General features: G+C 41.1%; 1 protein-coding gene across 1 annotated transcript in view; it reads right to left on the bottom strand.

Annotated features, from left to right (window-relative positions):
• Positions 1-27,300, bottom strand: part of NFATC4 (nuclear factor of activated T cells 4) — a 62,897-nt gene that overhangs the window by 7,148 nt on the left and 28,449 nt on the right. Inside the window, exons 3-5 of the mRNA XM_032238104.1 lie at positions 20,809-20,971; positions 6,848-7,047; positions 3,463-3,635 (exon numbers count right to left, since the gene is read on the bottom strand). Of these exons, the coding sequence (XP_032093995.1) occupies positions 3,463-3,635; positions 6,848-7,047; positions 20,809-20,971 (536 nt within the window). The remainder of the gene's footprint in view (positions 1-3,462; positions 3,636-6,847; positions 7,048-20,808; positions 20,972-27,300) is intronic.

Raw genomic sequence — 27,300 nt, 5'->3', positions numbered from 1 at the left:
GGAACAGAGGCTAAAAGTCATAGTTGTTTGACAGCGGAATTGGGGAGTGTGTGAAATTACAGGCCAACTCATCCGCTGCACCCTGTGTAGAAGAATCACTTCCTGAAACATTTTCTCAATCCCAACTTCATGCTTTTAAAACCAATCTTGAGCAAAAACCCAGCACCCTTCCTAGGCAACAGATATCATGCACTGTAATACAACTGGACACTGCAAAGCGGGTTTTTAAACAAATAAAAAGTAACAAAACCCACTCAGATCTTTCCAAAGGCTAGTGAGATATTACCAATTTCCCTTTGGGATCCCTCAATGCAATCTTGGGAGAGTTCTGGCAAACTCACAAGCTTTGACCTATTTTTTTTAAAATACAATAAGTTCAAGATAAGTACATTTGAATGTGTGCTTGTACCTATGCATGATTGTGTTTCTATATAAGCGTTCCTCAGTGGTGGGATCCTGCCAGTTTAACAACGCTTTGGTGATTGCATGCTGCGCGCGTCCCAGCAGTTTTAACAAAACTTACCTCCCACGTTACTTCTCGGGAGTAACACAGCTGAGGAGTGGCAATCCACTCTGCCACATGAATCAGCTGAGAGGATATAAGGTAAGTGAAGTGTAGAGGCAGGTGGGCGGACCAACATGATTGTCGGAGCGAACTGATTCGCTCCCCTGCTGATCATTGGAGCTACTGGTTCGTCCGAACTGGTCCGAACTAGCTCAATCCCACACTTGGTGTTTCTTGACTTACAACTATTCATTTAGTGACCATTCAAAGTTACAACAGCCCTGAAAAAAAGTGACATGACCATTTTTCACCCGGCCATTGCAAAATCCTCAGGGGCCACATGATCAAAACTTGGACAATTGGCAATTGGCTCTTATTTTTTTTATTAAAGAGTTTTAATAGATTTTACAAGTATTTCCCCTTCCCCTTCTCTCCCTTTACCCCAACCCCTCACCCCTTCCAACCCTCCCTCCCCCCAACCTCCAGGAGCAAAATAGAGGGTATAAACGTTTAACAATCATACACTAACATAAACTAACTAACTTTAGCGTCGTACCTTCACTTATAATTTAACTCCCCTTTATTAAGCTAACTTTAAGTAAATTGTAACGTTTCTTTTCATTCATTCATACGCTAACTGAAATTTCTTAGTCCCATATTTATTTTGAATATAATGAGTCCATCTTCTCCATTCTAACTTGTATTTTTCATCTGAATGGTCCTTCAAGTATGCTGATATTTTGGCCATCTCTGCTAAATTTATTACTTTTAATGTCCATTCTTGAATAGTAGGCAATTCTTCCTTCTTCCAGTACTGTGCCACCAACAATCTTGCTGCTGTTGTTAAGTTCAAAATCAAGTTAATCTCTATAACTGTACAGTCTGTAATTATACCTAAGAAGAATAACTGAGGAGGAGCAACTGGCTCTTGTTGATGATGGTTGCAGTAACCTGGGGTGACGTGATCACCGTTTGCGACTTTCTGACAAGCCAAGTCAATGAGGAAGCCAAATTCATTTAACAACCATGTTACTAACTGAACCACTGTAGTGATTTACTGTGGCAAAAAAGTAATAAAATGTGGCAAGACCCACTTAACAACCGTCTCCCATAGCAACATGTTGTGTTCAATAGTAGTCGTACGTTGATGACTACCTGTGTACACACGGACACCTGTGGTGGGATTCAAAAATTTTTGCTACTGGTTCTGTGGGTATGGCTTTGTGGGTGTGGCAGAGGAACGATACTGCAAAATCCCCATTCCCTCCCCACTCTCAAAATTTTCCCTACTGGGTTCTCCAGAACTTGCTGAATACCACCTCTGATGGTATTTTGGAGTAAATACTTCGAACTGATGGTCGATTTTTCTTCACGTTCTCAAATCTGGAGTTTTCCTGGATGTTTTAGCCCAGCACTGGGTAAAGGACGGATGGCAAATTTTCAACAGGAATGGCTTCCTCAGTTGCTGGAGTAGCTACCATGGATGTAGAGGTGAGATTGGTGATGGTGGGTAAGCACTAAAAGGTCCTCTCTCCAGTTCCCCATCACCCACAACGGTAGTAGGATAAGTTAACAACCAGTTCTTTGCCCTGATGACCAGCTGGGTAGGTGGGGATCAGTGGTCATGTGACTGGGTGGGCATGGCCAACTCAACGTCACTCAGGTCAATGGGCGCTTTGCCTTAGCTGTTACAATGTTACAAAGGTTAACTGGAGAGGCAGTTTCTGTAAGCAGGGTAATAAAGATTAGGCTCGAAACAACACCAGAATGTTTCCTTCCTGCCTTCTTTACAGGATTAGCTCTGTAAAGTAGGGGAGGGGGGACAAAAGGAGATTTCTTCCAACAACCGGTTCTCTGAACTGCTTAGAACATGAAGAACCGGTTCTCCCGGGTAGGTGCGAACTGGCTGAATCCCATCACTGACCCACAATGTGGAATCAACAGACTTGACTTTCCTTTGAACAATCTTGAGAATAAGTCTATGGAGATTCTCAGTCATCCAGGTCATGGTTGTCCCAAATGTGCTTTTTTTTTTTTTTCAAGAGGGAACTGGACTTTCTGCTTTTTAAAAAAAAGACATTTCGCTTCTCATCCAATAAGCTTCTTCACCTCTAAATAATCTTGTCCAGAGGTCACCAACCTTTCGGACCTCAGGGACCACTAATTTAATAATTTTAAATTCCACAGACCACTAATATTATCTGCCTAATGACCAGCTGGGTGGGCATAGGAAGGTGGTCATGTGATTGGGTGGGCATGGTCAACTCGATATCACTCACATCGAGGGGCACCTCGCCAAGCTCTACTCACCCCTCCCCTCCCAGCCACTCCTCGTCTGCCCACTCGGGCTCCTTAGGGCCCCAACAGGAAGCAGCTGCTGGAACTAAGCAACCACCATGAGAAAGAGTTGGCAAAACAGCTGGCTCAGTTCAAATTGTATCTGACCAAGAAGGAGGCTCAGCAGAAGCACCTCAATGAGGTCTACGAGCATAGGCTTTCCAAGCAGAGGTAAGACCTGTGAGAGTACAAGGCCAGGAACCGGCACCTGGAGGCTCAGCGGGCTGAGGTGGTCAGCCAGTTCCAGTCCATGATGCAATCCCACTGGAATGAGGCCCTCCGGCACTTTGCCACCAACGGCGCTTCCCTCCAGCCTTCGCCCAAAGCCCCACACCAGGAGGCTGAAGCAGACCCCAAATCAGAATTTCTACCTACACCAAAATACCCTTAAGGGGAAGACTCTCTGCAGCAACATAAGCATTCATTGCACGTATACGGCCCAGGGGCCGTAGTTTGAGGACCCCTGATTTAGTGCAATAGAAAAAATGCAAATAATTTTTCTGCGGACTACCAAAATTTTCTCGTGGACCACCAGTGGTCCATGGACCACCAGTTGGTGACCACTGATCTTGAGGACAGACCCATCAGTCAAATTGTACCCTAAAGTATCAAATACTTACAACATTCAATGGGCACAGAAGCTGTCTGGATGGAAACCACTTTGCCGTTTCCTTGTGGGACATGAACCCGAAACACCAGCCGTACCCGGGTGTTTTTGCGCCCAATGTCCGTCTCGCCTTTGCGCAGCTCAATGTCTGAATTACGCAGTTTTAGGATTCCCGCACAGTCGATGCTAGACGGTTAGGGAGAAAAAGATCCAGAAGAGATAAAGAAAAAGACAAATAATAAAATGACAATCATCTTGTTAGATCAAGGGAACCAACCAAGGTTACCTTTATTTTTAAAGGAAAGGAAGGTGGAGATGCATTACTCCTCTTGTGAGTTCTAGTCTAGTTCATTTTAATGTATCAAGTAGTGCATATTCAAAGTTGCAATAAAGTTATTCTAAGTCCTGTCTTAGGCATGAAAACTGGCAGGATGACTTTGGGCCGATCCTTCTCTCTCAACCCAACTGATTTCACGGGGTTCTGGGGAAAATAGGAGGAGGGAGACATATTGTGAGTGTTTGGAATACTGCATCCAGTTTTGGTCGCCTCGATGTAAAAAAAAATGTTGAGACTCTAGAAAGAGTGCAGAGAAGAGCAACAAAGAGGATTAGGGGACTGGAGGCTAAAACATATGAAGAACAGTTGCAGGAACTGGGTATGTCTAGTTTAATGAAAAGAAGGACCAGGGGAGACATGATAGCAGTCTTCCAATATTTGAGGGGCTGCCACAGAGAGGAGGGAGTCAGGCTATTGGGTGGAAATTAATCAAGGAAAGAAGCAATTTAGAACTATGGAGAAATTTCCTGACGTTTAGAACAATTAATCAGTGGAACAACTTGCCTCTAGAAGTTGTGAATGCTCCATTGGACGTTTTTAAGAAGATGTTGGATAACCATTTGTCTGAAGTGGTGTAGGGTTTCCTTCCTAAGCAGAGGGTTGGACTAGAAAACCTCCAAGATCCCTTCCAACTCTGTTATTCTATTCTATTCTCCAAAGCACCTGAGGGTAGGACAAGAAGCAATGGAGGGAAAACTAATCAAGGAGAGAAGCAACCTAGAACTAAGGAGAAATTTCCTCACAGAACAATTAATCAGTGGAATAACTTGCCTCCAGAAGTTGTGAATGCTGCAACACTGGAAATTTTAAAGAAGAGATTGGACAATCATTTGTCTGAAGTGGTATAGGATTTCCTGCCTGAGAAGTGGCTGGTTTAGAAGACCTCCAAGGTCCCTTCCAACTCTTTTATTCTGTTATTCTTTACTCTGGTTTCAGGGCTCATTTGAGTTCTAAAGTAGCCCATTTGGGTAGTGGGGGGAATGGGAAAGAGAATTGGAAGTATCTTCCACTTAAAATCTGATCAGTCATGGCATTAACCAAGGATCATTTTAGATAACTGAAATATTTTAGTTGCACTTCTCTCAAATGAATAAATTCAAAAACCCGGAAGGGGGGAAATGAGGATGAAGAGGAATGGAGCGTAGAAAAGAGGTAAACAGTTTACTCATTTTATCTCAGCTTTATTAATTTTTATAAATAACTCAAGGTGGCAACAAGCACAATACTTCCTCCTATTTTCCCCACCACATCAGCCCTGTGAGATGGGTTGGGCTGAGAGACAGAAGGCCCAAAGTCAGCCATCCAATTTTCATGCCTGAAACAGAACTAGAACTTACAATCTCCTAGTTTCAAACCTACACCTTAACCACTACATCAAATTGACCAAATTATGTCCAATCTTTTAGAAATAACACAACATACATAACTTTTTAAGATGCCCAATAATATAATTACTGATACTGAGGTGAATTATTATTCAGGTGTCATTAGTTGGAACTGTAACTGTATGTTGTGTTAGATTTTATAGGACATTATTGCAATTTATAGTTGCATTGATTCTTGCTACTGTTCTTGTACACCATTTAGACTCAACTGACTGAATCAGATTATCAATTCAATCAGTCCAAAGCCAAGAGTATTTTATTATTATATTATACAGATAGTTCTCACCAATCATCATTGGGACTCCATCACTGTGACATTATAAAGTGAAGCATTATGTGATCATACCTGATTTAACTATAGTTCCAATGGTGGGTCATTAGCAAATCACTGCATGTTGTTAAGTATGATGTCACATGACCATGACTTGCCACTTCCTGCCAGCTTCCCCAATGACTGCCTGTTGCAAGCTGGTTGTGAAGGTAGCAAATAGAGATCATGTGACCACGGGATACTGATATTGTGTACGTTATATCCATATTATATTCAATTTATCAACATTCAACAGGCTTATGGATACTTGGAAAACATAAATAGCCAAGGGAAAATCCACTACAAATTGCCAGGCATTGGTTATAGATACACATGCTTTGCCAGTGTTTTAACTGGCTTTTTTTCTGACAAATCAAGATACAATCAAGATTAAGTGAGATACTAATACCATGCTATAAAGCCTTAGTAAGATCATATCTAGAATACTGCATCCAGTTTTGATCACCACACTATAAAAAAGATGTGGAGACTCTAGAAAGAGGGCAGAGAAGAGCAACCAATATGATTAGGGGACTGGAGGCTAAAACATATAAAGTATGGTTACAGGAACTGGGCATGGCTACTCTCTAGTGAAGAGAAGGACCAGGGGAGACATGACAGCAGTCTTCCAATATTTGAGGAGCTGTCACAAAGAGAAAGGGATCAAACTATTTTCCAAAGCGCCTGAAGGCCAGATAAGGAATAATGGATGGAAACTGAACAAGGATAGGTTCAATCTAGAAATGAGAAATTTTCTGTCAAGGAGAACAATCAACCAATGGAACTGCTTCCCTTCAGAAGTTGTGGGAGTTTCATCACTGGAAGCTTTCAAGAAGAGACTGGAGTGCCATCTGTCAGAAATGGTGTAAGGTCTCCTGCTAGGGCGGGAGATGACCTACAAGGTCCCTTCCAACTCTGTTAATTTGTTTACAAAGGCTAAGAAGAGAATTTTCAAGCCTTCAGTAAAATGACCTTTAGGTGTTTAGTCTACACTTATGTATTTTTTTTTCATTTCATCTTTCCTTCATTTATATTTTATGTATTAATTTTGCCATTTTTAATCTTGCTAACCCAGATCATCTTGTTTTTTCTATCTGAAATGAACTGACGGTGATATTGGTAGGATCTTCTCTTTCTCCTTATCAGGGGCGAAATTAAAAAGGAAAACAAAACCATAATATTGAGAAAGGATGAGATTTTCATTCATCTTTATATCATCATAATCATCATCACCACCACCACCACCACCACCACCATCACCACCACCACCACCACCACCACCATCATCATCATCATCATCATCATCATCCAGATGGACAAGTCCTCTCTTCATCCCTCCACTTTTTTGTGCCTAAAGGCAACTTACTTGGCTGCCATGTTGTTCTCAGGCAGCAGAGACATTTCAAGAACTTTGGTTCCACTGATGATAGATTCGTAACTCGTGGTGGCCACCATTTTTCCAGTGATGCGATGCACCTGGTAGAAAGCATGAGGACGTAGGTTTCGCTCATCTGCTGTTCCAATGAACATTTGTAACGTCAGGGGTTTTTCATCATAACCTAAAAGCTTGATTGGAAAAGAGAAGAGAGTCATCAACTCATGCGTTTATCTGTAACCACAAATTAGTTGTAACTAGCTGATAACCCAGCATTGCCCAGGAATTTATTTATCCTAATCTTGTATTTTGGCAACAATTAAATTAGTTCCCTGTGCCCCCAGAAGCCAAACATTTGTCCTCAAAAATATTCAAAGCCTTAGCCATATGACTACCAGACAAATGGAAAAACAAGCAATAATGCAACAATCTCAACAATCACCGGCCATTGACCAAGGAGTTACAGCAACAAGTTCAGAAGCCGTGGGAGGAGCCAGGCCAAAGGTTAGACAGGCCATGCAGGAGGCTCTAAAAAAGCTTCAAGCAACCAAAAATGACAACTAAGATTTTGACATGGAATGTCAATGGACTGAACTCTCCACAGAAGAGAAAGAAAATATTTCACTATCTCAAACAGTTCAAGAATGATATAATTTGTCTGCAAGAAACTCATATAAAATCAACTGATCAAAAATATTTGTTCAACCCCAAACTTGGTCAACATTTTGTGACCTCTGCTACGGAAAAGAAAAATGGCATAGTTGTATACTTAAGAAAAGACATTAAGGCTGAACTAATTGAAGCAAATCCCTTTGGAAGATATATCGCACTAGACCTAATCTTAGAAGGGAAAAAGATATTACTTTTGGGAATTTATGCTCCTAATCAACAGCAAGACGGATTTTATAGAAATCTTCATGCTAAATTAGTACAGTGGGACTTTAAGTCTTGTATACTATTGGGTGACTGGAATGGCGTGATTGACACTAAAAGAGATAAGAAGACCTCTCGCCCAAATACTAAAATTCGAGCTAAGTTACCCAAATCTTTTTTTGACATGATGGACGACTTCGAATTGAGAGATGTTTGGCGAGAAAGAAATGCAGAGGAATATGACTTCACCTTTTTTTCTGATAGACATCAATCCCTTTCAAGGATTGATTTTATACTAATCACTAATGATTTACTTTCTAGGGTGAAGAAGACAAAGATTGCGGCGAGGGTTCTTTCAGATCATAACCCAGTTTGGATGGAATTGGGAAGGGTAGTGCAGGCAAGAAGGTCTTGGAGGTTGAATGAAAACTTATTTAGATATGAAAAGTACATTAATGATTGTAAAAAATTGTTATCTGAATACTTTGTTCTGAACATGAATAAGGGTACATCTATGGAATTTGTATGGGATGCAAGCAAAGCGTATATGAGAGGAGTACTGATGAATATAAACAAAATACATAGACATAAACAAGGGCAAAAACAAAAAGAATTGGAAGAGGAAATTAAAGGGAAAGAGTTGGAACTAACATTGAATCCAGGCGATACAAAGGCTAAGGAAGCAATCTCCATATTAAAATCCCAACTTGATATGTTGATCTCTGACCAGGTAGCCACTAGTTTATTATATGCAAAACACAATACTTTTTGTAACGCAAACAAACCCGGCAGGTGGTTGGCTTATCAGATTAGGAAAAAAAGAAAAATTCGAAATGTATCCAAATTGTGTTATAGAGGGAAGGAGGTGTTTCAACAGGAGGAGATTCAAAAGGCATTTCGGGAATTTTTTACAGAATTGTACAAAGAGGACAAAATTAAGGGTTTAGACATAGACAAATACTTAGATAAAGAGAAAATACCCCTAGTTAGAGAAGAGTACAGGCAAAAGTTGAACCAACCAATAACCTCTGGGGAAATCCTGCAGGTAATCAAACAACTAAAGTTAGGGAAAGCACCAGGCACAGATGGTCTGACAGCGGTTTACTATAAAAACTTACAGTTAGAAATGGTAGAACCTCTTAGAGAACTATTTAATAAAATTCAAACGGAAGGTAAAGTGCCCCCATTATGGAAGACAGCGTTTATATCGTTGATACCCAAAGAAGATCAAGATATTACCCAACCAAAAAATTATAGACCTATTTCATTACTTAATGTAGATTATAAAATTTTTACTAAAATACTAGCAAATAGGTTAATGGTGGTTATTCAACAATTGATACATACCGACCAAACAGGTTTTATACAGGGGAGACAGATGAAGAGTAATGTTAGACTAATCATTAATGCTTTAGAATATTTGGGAAAGAACAATCAAATCCCTGCTGCGTTCATATTTCTGGATGCTGAGAAGGCCTTTGATCGAGTTAATTGGCAATTTCTGTTGAAGATATTGCAAAAAATGCAGATAGGAGATAGCTTTTTACGGTCAATTAAAGCAATATACCAACAGCAAACAGCTCAAATCATAGTCAACGGAAGTTTAACAGACTCCTTTCAAATCGGAAAAGGTACAAGACAGGGCTGTCCTTTGTCCCCACTATTGTTCATTATAACTTTGGAAGTATTATTGAATAAAATACGGGGCTTGGATGGTTTAAAAGGGATCAAGATTAGGCAGCAAGAATATAGAGTCCACGCTTTTGCGGATGATTTGGTCATAATATTGGAACAACCGCAGGATTCCAGTATGGTCTTAATGAATACGATTAATCAATATGGTCAAGTCTCTGGCTTTAAAATAAATTTAGGAAAAACAAAAATATTAGCTATAAATATGAATACTAAACAAAAGGAAGAATTAGGAGTGATGCTAGGATGTGAGGTAGTTAAAAAAGTCAAATATCTTGGAGTTAACATTTTAACTTCAAATGGGAAATTATATAAGCATAATTATGAACCACTTTGGCATAGTATACAGATGGAGATGAAAAAATGGGAGAAATTGCACTTATCTTTGCTGGGTAGGATAGCGGCAGTGAAAATGAACATTCTACCAAAATTTTTATTTCTTCTCCAAATGTTACCTATACTTAAAAAAGATGCAAATCTTTTAGAATGGCAGAAGGGTATCAACAAATTTGTATGGGCAGGAAAGAAGCCGAGGGTAAAGATGAAAATAATGCAAGATGTACATGAGAGAGGAGGATTGAAACTACCTAATTTAAAATTATATTATGATGCAGTGGCATTATCTGTAATTAGTGATTGGACCCATTTAACCAATGATAGAATATTGAATATCGAGGGACATGATTTGGTATATGGTTGGCATACTTACTTGTTATTCAACAAAAAATTGGATAAGAACTTTAAAACTCATATTTTAAGAAATGCTTTATTGCGGGTCTGGAAAAAATATCAACATAAACTAAATGATAAGTTGCCCCTGTGGGCAATTCCTAGACATGCAATTGAAAATATGAATACAGAACAAAAACACGGTAGAACCACTTACAGACAACTTCTCACTTCAGAAAGGGGGGTTCTAAAATTAAAATCTTTAGAGGTACTAAAAGAGGAGAAGGTAGTTCAAACATGGTTCCAGTATGGCCAATTACAGGCCAGGTGGAAAATAGACCAAAAAACTGGTTTTGTCAAAGTTGAGGATAATCTGTTTAAACAAATAAGAGATCAAAGCTTAATGCATATAAAGAGGATATATAATGTACTAATACAGATGGATTCCGAAACGGAATTGGTTAAAGACTGCATGATAAAGTGGGCTCAGAATATTGAAGAACCAATAATGCTGGACACGTGGGAAAGAATATGGGTAAGAAATGTGAAATTTTCACAAGCACAAAATTTGAGAGAAAAATTTTATAAGATGTTTTATAGATGGCATTTAGATCCTAAAAAGCTTGCTTCTATGTATCCAAATGTACAGCCTAAATGTTGGAGATGTGGTTCTCTTGATGCTACATATTTTCATATATGGTGGACTTGTCGAAAGGTTAAGGCATTTTGGATAAAAATGTGGTGGATCATGCAAAATATCTTCAAAAGAAGGATAAAATTCACTCCTCAGCTATTTTTACTAGGTATATGTACTGACTTTACAGCGGTAGAGACCAATTTGGTTCTGCACCTAATAACGGCAGCAAGACTGTTGGTGGCGCAATACTGGAAGAAGGAAGACGTACCTACAACTCAAGAATGGACATTGAAAGTTACAAACTTAGCCGAGATGGCTAAAATATCAGCATATCTTAAAGACCACTCAAATGAGAGATATAAACGAGACTGGAAAAAATGGATTGACTATACACAAAACAAATATGGGACTAAGAAATTCCAGATAGCCTATGCTTAAGATTAGGAATAAGTTAAACTGCTTAAAGTTTGGGTAACAGCAAGAAGCTGAGTTCAACGTAGAGATCTTATTGACTTCTTTTTTTTCTTCTTTAATCTCCTTTATTTTAATATATTTTAGATGTGTTTGTTAAAAAGCTATACCGTGTACAGGCTCTGGGAAGTCGGGGGGGGGGAAGGGAGGTGGGGTCTTAGGGGGGAGGGGGAAAGGGGGAAAATATAGTATGTGTTAGATTTTAAAGTAACATGATTGCACTTGTATACTGTTGCTCTTTAATTCTAGTGTAAAAATAGGACAAGCTGAATATATTGATAGATAGTAGAAATACACCGAAGGAAGGAGTAGAGGGAAAGAAGAAAGAGGGGTAGAGAGGGTGGGAGAGAGGATTGGAGGGAGGATGAGAAGGAAGGGAGGGAGTGTATTGGGAGAGAGGAGTGATAGAGGGGGAGGGGAAGTAGGGTAGAGGGGAATGTTGGAGGGAAGAACGAAAGTTGGAGGGGGGCGAAAGAAAGGGTGTATGGTGGGTCGAAGTGGTATATTGGGTTTGTATTTTGGGGGGTATTGTTGACAAGAGGGAGGGCGGTGTTTATTGTTCAATGCTATATGCCCCGGTTATGCACAGTATATATGTGACTGTACGAAATGAAATGAAAATAAAACATATTAGATTAAAAAATATATATATTCAAAGCCTTGTTGAAAATGTCTGGAGCAAACGTAATTTCTAATGTTGGATTTCCCCCCTTATAGCAATAACAATAACAATAACAAGGGGGGAGGAAGCCCCCTTGTGGAGTACAGTGAAGCCATTACCATGGCAATGCCACTGCACAGTATGGTAGAAGCCATTTTAAGGCACAACAGGCTGTATCTTAACAGAACACACATCCTGAAGGATGTGTGCGGAGTCTTACACCCACAGTATTTCTTTCCAGAGAGTAAGTCATCTGTGTACCAAATTTGGTTGAAATTGTTCATGACATTCTGGAGTTATGCTGGAACACACACACACGTACACACACAAACATACAAAACACACACACAGCCATTTTATATATATAGACAAAAATATCTATGTCTGTATGACACATACTTATGTGTCAAATATTTGGGGACGACAATGTATCAAGACCAGGCAATGATTCTCAGAAATAGATTTCTAAATATGTTCTATTATAAACATTACAACTATTGTAAAATATAATACATAAATTTAATCTGATTTTGTTCCTGGCTGATTGGCTGTGGATGACTATCTTGGGTTTTAGGTTTTTCATGGTGGGGTGAGGAATTTCCTTTTGTTCTTGATACAGGTAGTCCTTGACTTACAAATGCAATTGAGTCTAAAGTTTCTGTTGCTAAGCAAGACATCTGCTAAGTGAGTTTTGCCCCACTTTGCAACCTTTCTTGCCACAATTATTAAGTGAACCACTGCAGTTGTTGAGTTAGTAACATGGTTGTTAAGTGAACCTGGCTTCCTCATTTACTTTGCATGTCAGAAGGTCGCAAAAGTTGATCACATGACCCCAGGGACATTGCAATGGTCATAAATGTGGGGCTGTTACCAAGTGCCTGAATTTTGATCCCATGACCAAACTACTGTACTGCTGTAAAATGGCTTCTACTGTACAGCAAAGTGGAATTGCCATGGTAATGGCTTCACATTACTCCACAAGAGGGCTCCCTATGGTAAGGGGGAAAATCCAACATTAGAAATTACATTTGTTCCAGACATTTCCCCCCTATAAATAAATACCTGGGCAACATTGGGTTATCATCTAGTAATAAATGAAAGAAAGGACATCTCAAAGCTCAACGGTCCTTTCAGGAGTTTGGAAACTAAGCAAGGAGAGAAGCAACCTGAAATTAAAGAGGAAATTCCTAACAGTGAAGACAATTAAAGAGGGAAACAGCTTGCTTTCAGAAGTTGTGAGTGTCCCATCTTTGGAGGCTTTTGAGAAAAGACTGAATAAACCACCTGTCTGAAAAGGTACAGGGACTCCTTGAGCTGAAGGTTGAACAAGAAGATCTCCAATCTTCTAGCTCTATTCGTATCCTTGATATTGTATACCGGACATTAATACAATCGAGCAAGTCCAGAGGTATTTCACGAGAAGAGTCCTCCACTCCTCTGCTCACAACAGAATACCTTATGCCAACAGTCTTGAAATTTTGGCCTTGGACAACCTTGAATTACACTGCCTACGGTATAACCTAAGCATAGTACACAAAATTGTCTGCTACAATGTCCTACTTGTCAATGACTACTTCAGCTTCAACGTCAATCATACATGGGCAAACAATAGATACAAACTCAAGGTAAACCACTCCAAACTATTTTGCAGACTTCAGCAACAGAGTGGTCAATGCCTGGAATGCTCTGCTCTACCTGACTCCGTTGTTACATCCTCAAACCCTCACAGCTTCAACCTTAAACTGGACTGGGTGTATGATGTGGTTTTTTTTAAATCTATGTTTCTCTGTTTTAACCTTTCTATTTTTTAAATGTATTTGTTGTAAGCTGCCCGGAGTCCTTCGGGATTGGGCGGCCTATAAATTCATTAAATCTAATCTAATCTAATCTTTTAAACTGTCTACCATGGACCTCACCCCTTTCCTAAGAGGCTGTGCATAAGGGGCTGTGCATAAGCGCACCAGCGTGCCTACTATCCATGTCCTACTGTCCCCATTTATTTGTACTCATTTCATGTGCTCATGTCCATGTTTATACTTACACCTGTTATCTCGTACACGTTTGACAAACTAAATAAATAAAATAAATAAATGCCATGATTTCAGTGTGTGTGTGGGGGGGGCGGGAAGTGTTCAGGAGATACACATAGTAGAAGGAGACCTAAATTAATCTCTGGATGTAAAAATAAAAATTCCAGATTTAGTTGGCACCCATCACCGCTTCCAACCAGTAGGAGGAGAAAAAGGGCCACCTGAATGAGTTATCACGATTTAGTTGAAAGGAAAGAGTTGGCTGTGATGCGTCCTTCAGCTTCTCCAGAAGGCTAAATTCCTACAATTTAAAAATAGGCTTAGAGGGCAAATCCCTGGCTTAAATTAAGCCTCCTCTATACCATTCATTCCCTGCCTTTGCTGCCACTATCCCTTCCTTAGGAACCCACAGCAGTGCAGCTGGTGACTTCAGCAGTTCGGTGGTCTCGCCTCAAGGGGTTGGCCAGATGTTTTCCATCAGAAGCCAAGCAGTCACAGCTGCACTCGATTTGAGACGCTCCCTTTTTACATTTTCTCCCCCCACTCCTCAAACGTTACTGCAGATGGAACATTCCACAAAAGCTGGAGGGGGGACTGGAGGGAAGGGAAACTCAGAGAAGCAGCTTGCCAACTTTGGAAGTGAATGGGGTGGGGGGGCAGTTTGAAGAAAAATCCGAAGCAAACTGCAGCGGTACTGTAAAATAGAATAGAATTCTTTATTAGAATAGAATAGAATAACAGAGTTGGAAGGGACATTGGAGGTCTTCTGGTCCAACCCCCTGTCTAGGCAGGAAAATCTACAACACTTCAGACAAATGGTTAGCCAACATGTTAAAAACTTCCAGTGTTGGAAATTCACAACTTCTGAAGGCAAGTTGTTCCACTGGTTAATTGTTCTAGCTGTCTGGAAATTTCTCCTTAGTTCTAAGTTGCTTCTCTCCTTGATTAGTTTCCCCTCCATTGCTTCTTGTCCTGTCCTCAGGTGCTTTGGAGAATAGCTTGACTCCCTCTTCTTTGTGGCAGTCCCTGAGATATTGGAAGACTGCTATCATGTCTCCCCTAGTCCTTCTTTTCATTACACTAGACATACCCAGTTCCAGCAACTATTCTTCATATGTTTTAGCCTCCTGTCCCCTAATCATCTTTATTACTCTTCTCTGCACTCTTTCTAGAGTCTCCACATCTTTTTTATATCATGATGACCAAAACTGAGTGCAGTATTAAAAGTGTGGCCTTACCAAGACATTATAAAGTGGTATTAACCATTCACGTGATCTTGGTTCAATCTCTCTATTTATGCAGCCTGAAACTGAATTAGCTTTTTTGGCAGCTGCTTCACACTGCTGGCTCATATTTAAATGGTTGTCCACTAGGATTCCAAGATCCTTTTCACAGTTACCACTATTGAGCAAGGTACCATATATACTGTACCTGTGCATTTTGTTTTTCTTGCCTAAATGTAGAATCTTACTTTTTTCACCATTAAATTTTATTGTTAGATAGCTCCCAATGTTCAAGTTTGTCAAGATCCTATATTGGCCAAATGTGATTGGACACACAAGGAATTTGTCTTTGGTGCTTATGCTCTCAGTGTACATAAAAAGACAAGATACATTCGTCAAGAATCATAAGGTACAAAACTTAATGATAGTCATAGGGTACAAATAAGCAATCAGGAAACAAACAATATTGACATAAATCATAAGGATACAAGCAACAAGTTACAATCCTGCAGTCATGTGGAAGGAGATGAGTGATAAGAATTATGAGAAGACTAATAGTAATAGTAATCCTGCCTTAGTGAATGCTTTGACAGTGGTGAGGGAATTATTTGTTTAGCAGAGTTATGGTTGTTTTTTTAGGAAAAAACTATTCTTATGTCTAGTTGCCTTGGTGTGCAGTGCTCTAGAGTGTCATTTTGAAAGTAGGAGTTGAAACAATTTATGTCCAGGAAGTAAGGGGTCTGTAAATATTTTCACAGCCCTTTTTTGACTCATGCAGTATACAGGTCCTCAATGGAAGGAAAGAAAAAAGTTTTCTTTAAAAAAAAAACTAAATAAAAACAAAAGAACAAGAAACAGAAACCTCAACAATGCAGGAATTGATCCCTTAAGGAAAAGTGAGTCTGGAATTGATCAGAAAAAGTACAGGAGTAAGAACTCTTTCTTGTTTGTTTCTGCCCAAGCTTTTCCATCTCTTCCACCACTTCTTGCTTTTTCTGCAGCTCACGATCTTGTGACGTAGAGAGATGGACGGAGAAAAGCAATACTGCAATTTAGGAATCCGAGCGTGGGAAAGGGCAGATTTGACATCCCGGGGATGTGGCCTTGAAGGGGAGATTGAAGCAGACGCAGCCCGGGAACACAACATCAAAAAGGGAGGGTGAGGAGATAAACTGATCAAAGCCAAAAAAGATGCTATTTTCTTCCTCTCCAGTTCACCAGGGTGAAAAATATGTTTAAAAAATTCGAAGGATTAAAGTGGACCGTGTTTATGTGTGAGGAAGAAAGACTGGGATCTAATATTCTGAAGAGGTCATGGTGGTCATATCAGTCACTAGAAGTAGCAGACTGACAGAATAATAGAGTTGGAAAGTATCTTGGAGGTCTTCTAACAGATTAACAGAGTTGGAAGGGACCTTGGAGTTCATCTACTCCAAACCCCTATTCTCAGGTTCTTTGGAGAATAAGCTGATCCCCTCTTCTTTGTGGCATCCTCTGAGATATTGGAAGACTGCTATCATGTCATCCCTGGTCTTTCTTTTCATTACACTAGACACACCCAATTCAACACTACAATTCCCATCATCCTATTCCATCCTAATGAGAAGGAAGGGCTCACTGGAGAAGAGTCTAATGCTGGGGAAAGATTGAGGGCAAAAGAAGAATGGGATGACAGAGAATGAGGCGGCTGAATGGAGTCACCGAAGCAGGAGGCATGAGCTTAAATAGACTCCAGAGGATGGCAGAGGACAGGAAGGCCTGGAGGAACGTTGTCCATGGGGTCGCGATGGGTGGGACATGACGTCGCAACTAACAACAACAACAATCCCATCCTGGTGGATCACAGGGGTTGTAGTCCAACAAAACCAGAGGGACATGTGCGCTCAAAGGACATCAGGCTGAAAACCCAATTTTTCCATCTTTCTTTCTTCTCATTACGAGCTCAAGCTGGCCAAATATCTCCCACTCATTCACATATTTAAAAGAAAAGGTTTCTGTAAGCTAAATATAGTGGGCATCTATTTCACAAGTTCTGGAGAGAGAGAGAGAGAGAGAAATATGTGACATTTGCGTTCGGTTTTGTTTTGTTGCTTTGTACACAGCAAGGGAAGTCTTTGAAGTGGGAATAGTTTTCGTCTTTGGGATTTCTGGATGAAGCTTTTCCAACGAGACTTCCAATTCCCGTTCCCGCAAAAATTCTCCAAAAGTTCCTGACTTTGCTTTGCAGATTACTCCATGTCTGAAAATGTCATACCACACAGACGCACACATGCGCACACAAATAAACAAACAACAAATAACTGCCGGAGATTGGAAGTTGAAATGAAGAGCGATTCATAAAACATAAAACACTGAATACAAAAAAATAATTCTCAGGACAAGCTAAAGGTTCCCTTTGCACATATGTGCTAGTCGTTCCTGAATCTAGGGGGCAGTGCTCATCGCCATTTCAAAGCCGAAGAGCCAGTGTTGTTCAAATATGTCTTCGTGGTCATTTAGCCAGCATGATTAAACACCGAAGGCACATGGAACGCTGTTACCTTCTCACCAAAGGTGGTCCCTATTTTTCTACTTGCATTTTTACATGCTTTTGAACTGCTAGGTTGGCAGAAGCTGGAACAATTAATGGGAGCTCACTCCGTTATGCGGCGCTAGGGATTTGAATCACCAAACTGCTGACCTTTCTGATCAACAAGCTCAGTGTCTTAGCCACTGAGCCACCGTGTCCCTCTTCAGGACAGTAAGCTGTTGAATCAGTCTTCTTGAAGGCAACACAGTTCGTAACATTAAAAAAAAATAGAATTGTAATTATGGAAGAACTTCAGGAAGGCATCAGAATATGCTCAGGAAAAGTCTTGCCTTAAGTTCAAGGTTAGATCAAAACAAATAAAAAATTGTGTGCTTCTTTCTGGCTACTAAATAAACCCCAAACTGGAAGAGATGGGTACAATTTGCCTACACTGAGAGAGAAATTTGTATCATTGACATTCTATTTTGATGTATGTGTGAAGGAAGGGTGAACATGTGAATAGAACTTAAAAAAATACACTTGCATTTTATAGAGCACTAGTTGATAACCCAGCATTGCCCGAGTATTTATTTATGAGGGAAAATGTCTGGACCAAACATAATTTCCAATGTTGCATTTTCCCCCTTACCAGAGGGAGCCCCCTTGTGAAGGACTGTGAAGCCGTTATTATGGAAACTCCACTGCGCTGTACAGTAGAAGCCATTTTACAGCAATATGGTAGAAGACATTTTAAGGCACAACAGGCTGTATCTTAACAGAACGCACACCCCAGGAAGTGGTGGGTTACTCCCAGTTCAGCCAGGTTTAGCCAAACCGGTAGTAGCGGTGGAAAGAGGCTCCGCCCACCCACCCATATGCTTCTGCGCATGATATATGTATAGAAAGTTGGGCTATAGAGCCCATTGTTTGTTAGTGGCAATGAGTGTGATGGGACTTGAAATCTGACAATTCCTGGTAAATTCTACTTCTTTCAGCATAAAGTACTGTAGGAAGTTAGCACCCATCCCTCTCTTAGAAGAATGAAATATTCTAGGAAATATTAAAAAGGCAGAATATTATGTTTCCCTGGATGAAAAAAGGAGAAACATGTTTTAAAGACAAAGCAGCTTCTGCAGCTCCTTGTACCCCTACCCCCTTCAACTCCAGGGTGATGGGATTAAGACATGGCCCTCAGGACATGATAGGATTAGCCCTCCACCCATCTCAGCACATGGCATCTAGGAAGGTTACATCATCCAGCAAGGCTCAACCAAGCCTGGGACTCAGGACAGCCTACAGAGTTGCCCCTGCATGGCCCTATGGGAGTCTGACAACCAATGAGAATACAAACTCAAATTCAAAAGCCCAGAAAGTGTATAAAACTCAGACACTCTCAGCATCTCTCCCCATTTTTTTTTCCTTTTCCCAACATCTTCAAGTCATATGATCTTGTCTACCATTAAAACCATCTTTCCAAACAGCAACCATTGTTTCCACTGTCTTTCTCCCCACTTGTAACTGAACCCAGATGGACATTTCTTCCAACAATACCTATATATCTGGAGATTTGAACTGAACTTTTTCTAGTTCAGTTGTATTATTTTGTTCTCCAAACTCAGCTACTGTATTTGGAAACCATTGTAGGAAGAAACCCAACCCTCTCCTAGAAAAAATGAAATATTCTGGGAAATATTGAAAAGGCAGAATATTATATTACCCTTGATCAAAAATGGAGAAACATGTTTTAAGCAGGTAACAGACTCATTCTTAATAGCCCCCACCTTTGCCAATGCGCATTTAAAAAGCCTGAGCTAGTGTACTCTACATAACAACGATATGATTAGTCTTTTACAGAAACTCACCACCTGGCATCTGGGAACTCAACCAAGCTTAGGACTCAAAAGACACACAACTTGCAAAGTTAGCTAAGAAACACAACCCCCTCCCCCCCAACATCCCTGGGAGTCTGAAAATCAGAATACATTTCTTACACAGGAACAGGAAACAGAGAGGTGGGGCCAAACAGAGAATATAATAATCCCAGGAATTCCCAGCAAGCCCTGCTTTTCCCCTCTTTTCTTCTTCACCCAACATCTAGAAGCATGTGATCCCCCTTTTCTGTTCAGGAACTCAAGCCATGTGATCCTTTAAAGTTTAAACCAGGGGTAGTCAACCTTTTTATACCTACCGCCCACTTTTGTATCTCTGTTAGTAGTAAAATTTTATAACTCCCCAGCGGTTCCACAGTAATGGTGATTTATAAAGTAAGGAAGTCAATTACATTTTAAAAAGGAAAGTGCCTCAGTATCGGACAAAACCCCTACTGCCAACCATGAAAGCTGGAATGCCCACTAGTGGGCGGTAGGGAGCAGGTTGACTACCACTGGTTTAAACCATCTTTCCAAGCAGCCTCCACGTTTCAAGTGTCTTTTTCCCCACTTGGAAGCGAAACTAGGAGGACATTTCTTCCAACACCATCATGCAAATAAACTCAATTGTAATCTTAAATGTGCCTTAGTAGGAGCCCTGATGAGGGACAATTTATTTTATTACTGTATTTTTCAGAGTATAAGACGCACCTTCCCCCCCAGAAAAATAGAGTGAAAACCTGGATGCGTCTTATACATTGAATACAGCATTCTTGGCCTACCAAAACCCCATCCCCTTCACAAAAATGGATGTGCAGAGGGTTTGGGAGGCTTGCAAAGTCCTCCTGGGGGCATGCGTCCCCTTTTTTCTGGGAAAAAAAAACAATGCCTGCCGAGGGTTTGGGAGGCCTGCAGAGTGCAAAAACATTTTTTTAAAATTCACCTCTTCAAAATTATGGTGCGTCTTATACTCCGGTGCGTCTTATAGTCCAAAAAATATGGTAATTTATATTCTTCCTCTATTGGTTTTTTTCAAGTAATTCAAAGTTCCGAACATACCCAATACGGCTTCTTCCTCCTATTTTCCCCACAACAAGAACCCTGTGAGGTGGGTTGGACTAAGAGAGAGAGTGACTGGCCCAAGGTCAGGAGTTGGCTTTCATGGATAAGATGAGACTAGAACTCACGGTCTCCAGTTTTCTAACCTGGTGCCTTAACTGCTAAACCAAACTGGCTCTTTAATGTACTACTGATTACAATCAAAAGGCTGTCATGGCAGCTAATAAGAAACTAGGCTTATCATCTCATTCCTCAGTTACCTTCACCACGGGATGTCCTCCTGGGGTGGCTTTCACGGCACCCCTGCTGCCCTCCGTCTCATAGTGGGCCCGGTGATGGGTTCGAGGCTGCACTTCGATCTTCAGTTCATACTGCTCGTACTGACTGGGGAGAGGCCAGTCGAGAGGCGGAAGAGCAGAAGACCTGTTGAGGCATGAAGAAAAATAGAAAGGCATTTGAGGTTGACCTTGGTAGGCCTTCTCTACAAGGTGGAACACATGATTGTCAAATCAATGGGCTGGTAAGATGGGGCAGATTCTGGAAGCCAAAAGGCTGCCATCTTTGTAGTCAGATGAACCCCTGTTCTGACTTAGGCTTCCCCAGCAGCACGAAGTTGAGTCCTCATCCCAATAAAACCCTGTTTTATTTAATTTACAGCAAATTCCTCTCCAGCAAAGTCTTTCCTGCCCCACAATCTTTCAAGATAGTTCACCATTACCGACCTTCATCAGGCTCTGAGAGTGGCCAAGCCAATATCTTTCAGTCGCCGCAATACTTGGCAAGAATGCAGGAATGAACTAATCTACTCCCCTTTCGCTCCTCTTTTATTCCCTATGGAAGGGGGCATTCACCGACCACCTGTGGCCTTACTCCCAAGTTGACCCCTGTTCTTTAGCTGTTCCCTTTGTCTGGCAACTCAGCACATGTGCACACTGGGAACAGGTTCCATCAGTTCTTCTGCCTCACTTATGTCTGACTCTGAAGGCAGCTGATAGCTGGAGTATGGCTCTGCCCCCCTTTCTGCCTCTGAAACAGAGCCCTCATCAGAGCCTTCCCCAGACTCCAAGACTGGCCCATGTTCCTCCCCAACCTTCTCACAGTCCGAATCTGCTGCCAGCTCCACTAACTGCTGCTGGCGGGTCACAACAATCCCAAGATCAGAACACCCCCCCCCCCCCAAACCTGATGACTTGTGTACCTGCTGAAAATTGTACCGTCATTTTTTGGCATAAAATATGGGTTTTACTACAAATCCAAGCCACACTCGAGCATAATAACATATTTCCTCCTTCAAATCATCACATCTGCCACTACTACAAGTCTTTAAACCTTTTCCCACCTCTAGGGTTCATAACTATTGGATTCAGAACATCTACTTCCTAGCTAATACAGGAAGAGCGTCTATTGCAAATATTTCAACAGATTAACTGAGTTGGAAGGGACCTTGTAGGTCATCTAGTCCAACCCCTCCTCCGCCCAAGCAAGACATCCTACACCATTTCTAAAAGATGGCAGTCCAGTATCTTCTTCAAAGTCTCAAGTGAGGAAGCCTCCACAACTTCCGAAGGCAACTTCTGTTCCACTGGTTGATTGTTCTCCCTGTCAGAAAATTTATCCTTATTTCCAGGTTGAATCTCTCCTTGTTCAGTTTTCATCCATTATTCCTTCTCTGGCCTTCAGGTGCCTTGGAAAATAGCTTGACCCCCTCCTCTCCATGGCAGCCCCTTGAATATTGGAAGACTGCTCTCATATCTCCCCAGGTCCTTCTCTTTACTAGACTAACCATGCCCAGTTCCTGCAACTGTTTATATTTAAATATTGTCATCCCATTTCATCTAGAGAGGTATTTTAACTTACTAGAAGGAAAAGACAATCATATTCCAACTTCCCTTAGAATAGGATAGGATAGGACAGGACAGGACAGAATTCTTTATTGACCAAGTGTCACTGGACACACAAGGAATTTGTCTTTGGTGCACATGCCCTCAGTGTACACAAAGAAAAATAAAATAGAATACATTCATCAAGAATCATAAAATACAACAGTTAGAGATAGTCATAGGTTACTAATAAGCAATCGAATCATACTAGGAACAAATAAAACAATATAAATTGTAATGTCATATTTTCAGTGGAAGAAGAGATTTGCTTTTCAGCACTAAAGTTTATCAATCTTTTATTCAGTGACAACAATGCAAGTAATCCTCAACTTCCAACCAATTTGTTTAGTGACCATTTGAAGTTATCATGGCACTGAAAAAGTGACCAATAACTATTGCTCACACTTATGACCATTGCAGAAACTCCCATGGTCACATGATCAAATTTCAGATGCTTGATAATTGACTCATATTTGTGACTGTTGAAGTGTCCTGGAGTCATGTGATCACATTTTATGACCTTCTGATAAGACAAGTCAATGTAGAAGCCGGATTCATTTTACAACCCTGTTACTGATATATAACAACTATAGTAATTCACTTAACAACTGTGACAAGGGAAGTCATAAAATGTGGCAAAACTCACTTAGCAAATTTTGGGCTCAGTTGTGGTTGTAAGTCAAGGATTACTTGTATTTATTCTTAGAACCTTGCATTCTGAGGATATCCTCAGGTGTGTGATATCAGCCAATTCAGACTGATTTGGGCAAACCAGATGTTAATTTCACATCTGGTTCGCCGAACCGGTAGTGCCAAGGACTGGCTGGCCCCACCCACCCCACTCTGCCCCTCCCAGGAGTCTTCATGTGGCCCAATTTGAATGCTAGGTAAGTGCAGAACCTGCGCGGCCCTGGGAGAGCAAAAACTGGCCTCCCAGAAGTTCTGGAAGTCTGAAAATGGACCCCTTTCTGGCCTCCAGGAAGCCTCCACAGTCCTGGGGTATTTTCGCCCTCCCAGAGGCTCAACAAACACCTCCGGAGGCTGGGAAGGTAAAAACACTCCCCCACCGTAGTGCAGAAGGCAGAGTAGGCCACACCCATCATGGCCACACCCACTCAGCAACTGGGCAGAGAATCGGTTGCTATTTTTTTTCAATTCCACCCCTGGATATACTGCCTCAAACCATGGAGGCTTTATTCTAGCTCAGCAAGTTGTTCAATTCTACTTGGCTATCATAGAACACCATAATGAATTCCGTATATTTATTTTACAATTATTTTCTATTTTGTAAAGGCAATTCTGGGCTCTTTTTCCAAATCAATTTCACAGTGTCATTTCAGCTTAAAGTGAAGGGAGAAAAGAGGGAGGGAAGTCCTCTTTGTGCTGCTGAATATTATACCTAGTTTTATGAACTTTCTCCACAGCATTTTTTTCTCATGTGGAAAATATTGATATTATTAGATTTCTAAAGTTAACAGTAGATCTTCTAATCTCTGGGATCTTTTCAGACAGCCTACTTTGTGTTGTTTTTGGTTTTATGGCATCCATTTTAAGATGGGACCTCAAAATGCTCCGTTCAGGGACCTAATGAAAAGTGACCCTACAATGTTGTCTTTTTCATATAATAACAACAGTACTAGCAGATTTTCCTTCACTACAATTCAAATATCTCTCATTCTCTATCTCTATCTATGCAAAAACACTCACACAGGAATCACGAAATCTCCAGAACCGTAAAGCCAAAAATTTGTAATTTTGCACATATGTTCCTCTTGGCTTCTAGGTGCTTGCTAAGAAAGGTTTTTTTTCAAAATGGCCATTAGAACATTAGTATTTAGTATATTATTAACACGCCCTGACGCTAAGGAGTTAAACGTTCTATTCCCCCTCTCCCCCTGAAAAGAAATCTGTTCCAACTGTCACTTGCCTCACATTCCGTTACCTCAGTTCAAACTGTCAGATATTCCACTCCTCCACTCAGGAGAGGTCTGGGGCTCCTTACAGTATTAGACGTCACTACCTCACCGAAATGACCACACCTTCCACCTATGGAACTGTTTCCAAACTCAAGGTGGCGGAATGAGTTTCAATCACTCACCACCACTGAGCCAACGGATTGTGAACCAAATTTCTCCTGCATAGTGTCCCAAATGACTTCTTACACTGACCTCATCAGTTCAGATGAATCTGTTCCTTCTACTGTAACACCAGTTAGAGGGGAAAAGGGGGGGGGAAAACGCAGAAAAAGATTTACAAATACGATTAGGAAAACACAAGTAAGGGAAGCTTAAAAAAGTATTTTCAAGCCAGTTTCTGCTTCTACCAGTTCACTCAGGGATGGACTTGGGGCATGCACACGCTTGATGCACGCTACACGCGTATGCACAGTAGTAAAAAAAAACATTTCACTGCATGCCTGGAAGCAAAAAACAAGATGGCGCCGCCGATAGAACCGGTTCGGGGACGTGGCAGGCTGAGTTACTACCTACTCGGCCAAACTGGTACGAACTGATAGGAACCCACCTCTGCTTCAAACTCATCCCCAAGTCAGTAGAGGGGCTGTAAAAAAGAATGAAGCTAATGTCCTCTATGTTAATTAGTCACAAAAGAAATCAATGCCTTGGACTAATAAGTATTTGTCTGGTTTTCAATATGAACCTCAGTTTGATTACTCCAGGGACAAGGTTGTTGATCTCGGACCTCAGTTACCCTGTGCCTGGTGCCGTGCTCTGAAGTGGCAAGATGAGAGTCCCAGGATGTGGTGGTAAAGTCCAGCTCTCTCCCCTTCAGCCCTACCCTGAACCCTTACACAGCCTTCTAACCCATTAGCATCCAATGACAAAGCACTTTCTTTCTGCTATCCAGAAGCACAACGGATGCTTCCAAATGGCATCTTTTGGAGCCAGAGGGGTGAAGGAGGGAAATTTTATGCCAACATTCAAAGTGCAGGAGCAGGTCTACCACAGGATAGGGATTATCATGGCGGGGACTCAGCAGCAGCTTTCATTTCAGATCAGTGGTGGGTTGGAGCTGGTACATCCCAGTACGGGCGTAGCAGTGCCTGCCGGCAGCACCGAATACTGTTCTGGTACAGTGCTCCAGAGGGCTCACCCGCCCGCCCAAGCTCCTTACCTGTATTTGAGCTCTTCGGTGCTTCGGCGGACGGAGTGTACAGTGCCTGCACGATATTCCGCCGAGCAGCTGGAGCATCGCGGAGGTATCCTGTGTGCTGCATGCTTGCATGTGGGGGTGACGCCAGGCTCCATTGCACCATACTGGTTGCAACGGGATCCAGAACCCACCACTGCTCCTGATATACTTTGTTGGTAATGATGACAATGAGAGGGATAACCGTTGTGGAATCTACCCAAGCATTAATCCAGAACTGGTTAGCCAACTGCAGAAGTTGCTGCCTTACCACAAGAAGTATATTCTGAAACTTAAGGCTGCTGTTGATTCTGTTCTAAAGGCCACAAGGACTTCCAAGTGGTGATTAATAGGAAGCCTTCTAGAGAGCAGTGAGGTGGTTTCAATGCCCCCACAACTACAGAAATGGCTGCTCTTATTGTCATCCAGGATTTTGACAAGAGAGATATTGTTCTCCACACCAGAGACAACAAGTTGTTATGAATCAGTGAGACGCACAGAACCCTCTGATGTTCTGTCTGGAGAAGATGGCTATTACATCAATATACCCCAGTGCAACCCAAAGACCAAGGGTCCTCTCCAGGGGTGAAATTCAACAGGTTCTGACAAGTTCTGGAGAACCGGTAGTCGAAATTTTGAGTAGTTCAAAGAACTTGCAAATACCACCTCTGGCTGGCCCCAGAGTGGGGTGTGAATTGGGATTTTGCAGTATCCTTCCCTTGCCATGCCCACCAAGCCACGCCCACAGAACCGGTAGTAAAAATTGAATTTCACTGCTGGTCCTCTCAAGAAGACCGTGTCTGCTGCTGCCTTTTACAGCTACAGGATAATGGAGGAATTGAAAGTCTATACTATGCATGTTATTAGCCTGGCTACATATACAAAAAAGCCAGAGTTGTTGGTGGAATTAAAGGGCTTAAGCCAATCTATTTTATAGATTTACAATAATGTCTTAATCTGTAACAGAAACATATCTTACTGTCTCTAACAAAATAATACACTGGCTTTTTAAACTACTCATTAATGTTCAAGTTTTAGGTGTCAATTTATCAACCCAAATCACATAGTTTCACAGTGAAGCTTAGGTATTCAGCTACTTAAAATATAAAGGTTCAGAGTTCTCAAAAGAAACTGTATCAAGGGTAAAGCCCTCCCATGGAGATGGAAATGATATTTGCTTGGTGTGTGTTTTAATAATAAAGTTACACCACTGTCCCCATTTGCATTTTCTGAACGTCCTAGACGAATGCAATTTTCATTTGTTTTCCATATTTATCTTTTTTGCAATGCAGTTTTAAAAAATGTACATTTACTACATTGCATGTACTTTACATGTAAATTACAAGGCTAAAGAAAACTGCACATAAAAAGAGTATCGGCGTGCTGTGTGCACTATTGTTAAAAAATAGCAAATTTCTGTAAGAATGAGATGAAGCTGTATGAGTCATCAACTTATAACACATAACTGGGACCTGAATTTTAGTCTATGTCATGGCAGTTGTAAATTGAGGCACCCAAGTCACCAGAGATGATTCTATGGCCATTTGTTATAGTGTTGTTAATGAACCTTGTGGTCATAGGTTCATACCCATTCTTTCTTGCTCACTAAAAACGGCGCAAATTGTGGTCAGATGAATGCAGGACGTTGCAATCAGTTGTAAATGTGAGCTGGCTGTGAAGTGCTCAAAATGTGGTCATGTGACATTTTACCACCAATGGAAGTGC

Source organism: Thamnophis elegans, chromosome Z (assembly GCF_009769535.1).
Source record: "Thamnophis elegans isolate rThaEle1 chromosome Z, rThaEle1.pri, whole genome shotgun sequence".
Lineage (NCBI taxonomy): Eukaryota > Metazoa > Chordata > Lepidosauria > Squamata > Colubridae > Thamnophis > Thamnophis elegans.
This window is presented reverse-complemented; position numbering and strand designations above follow the sequence as displayed.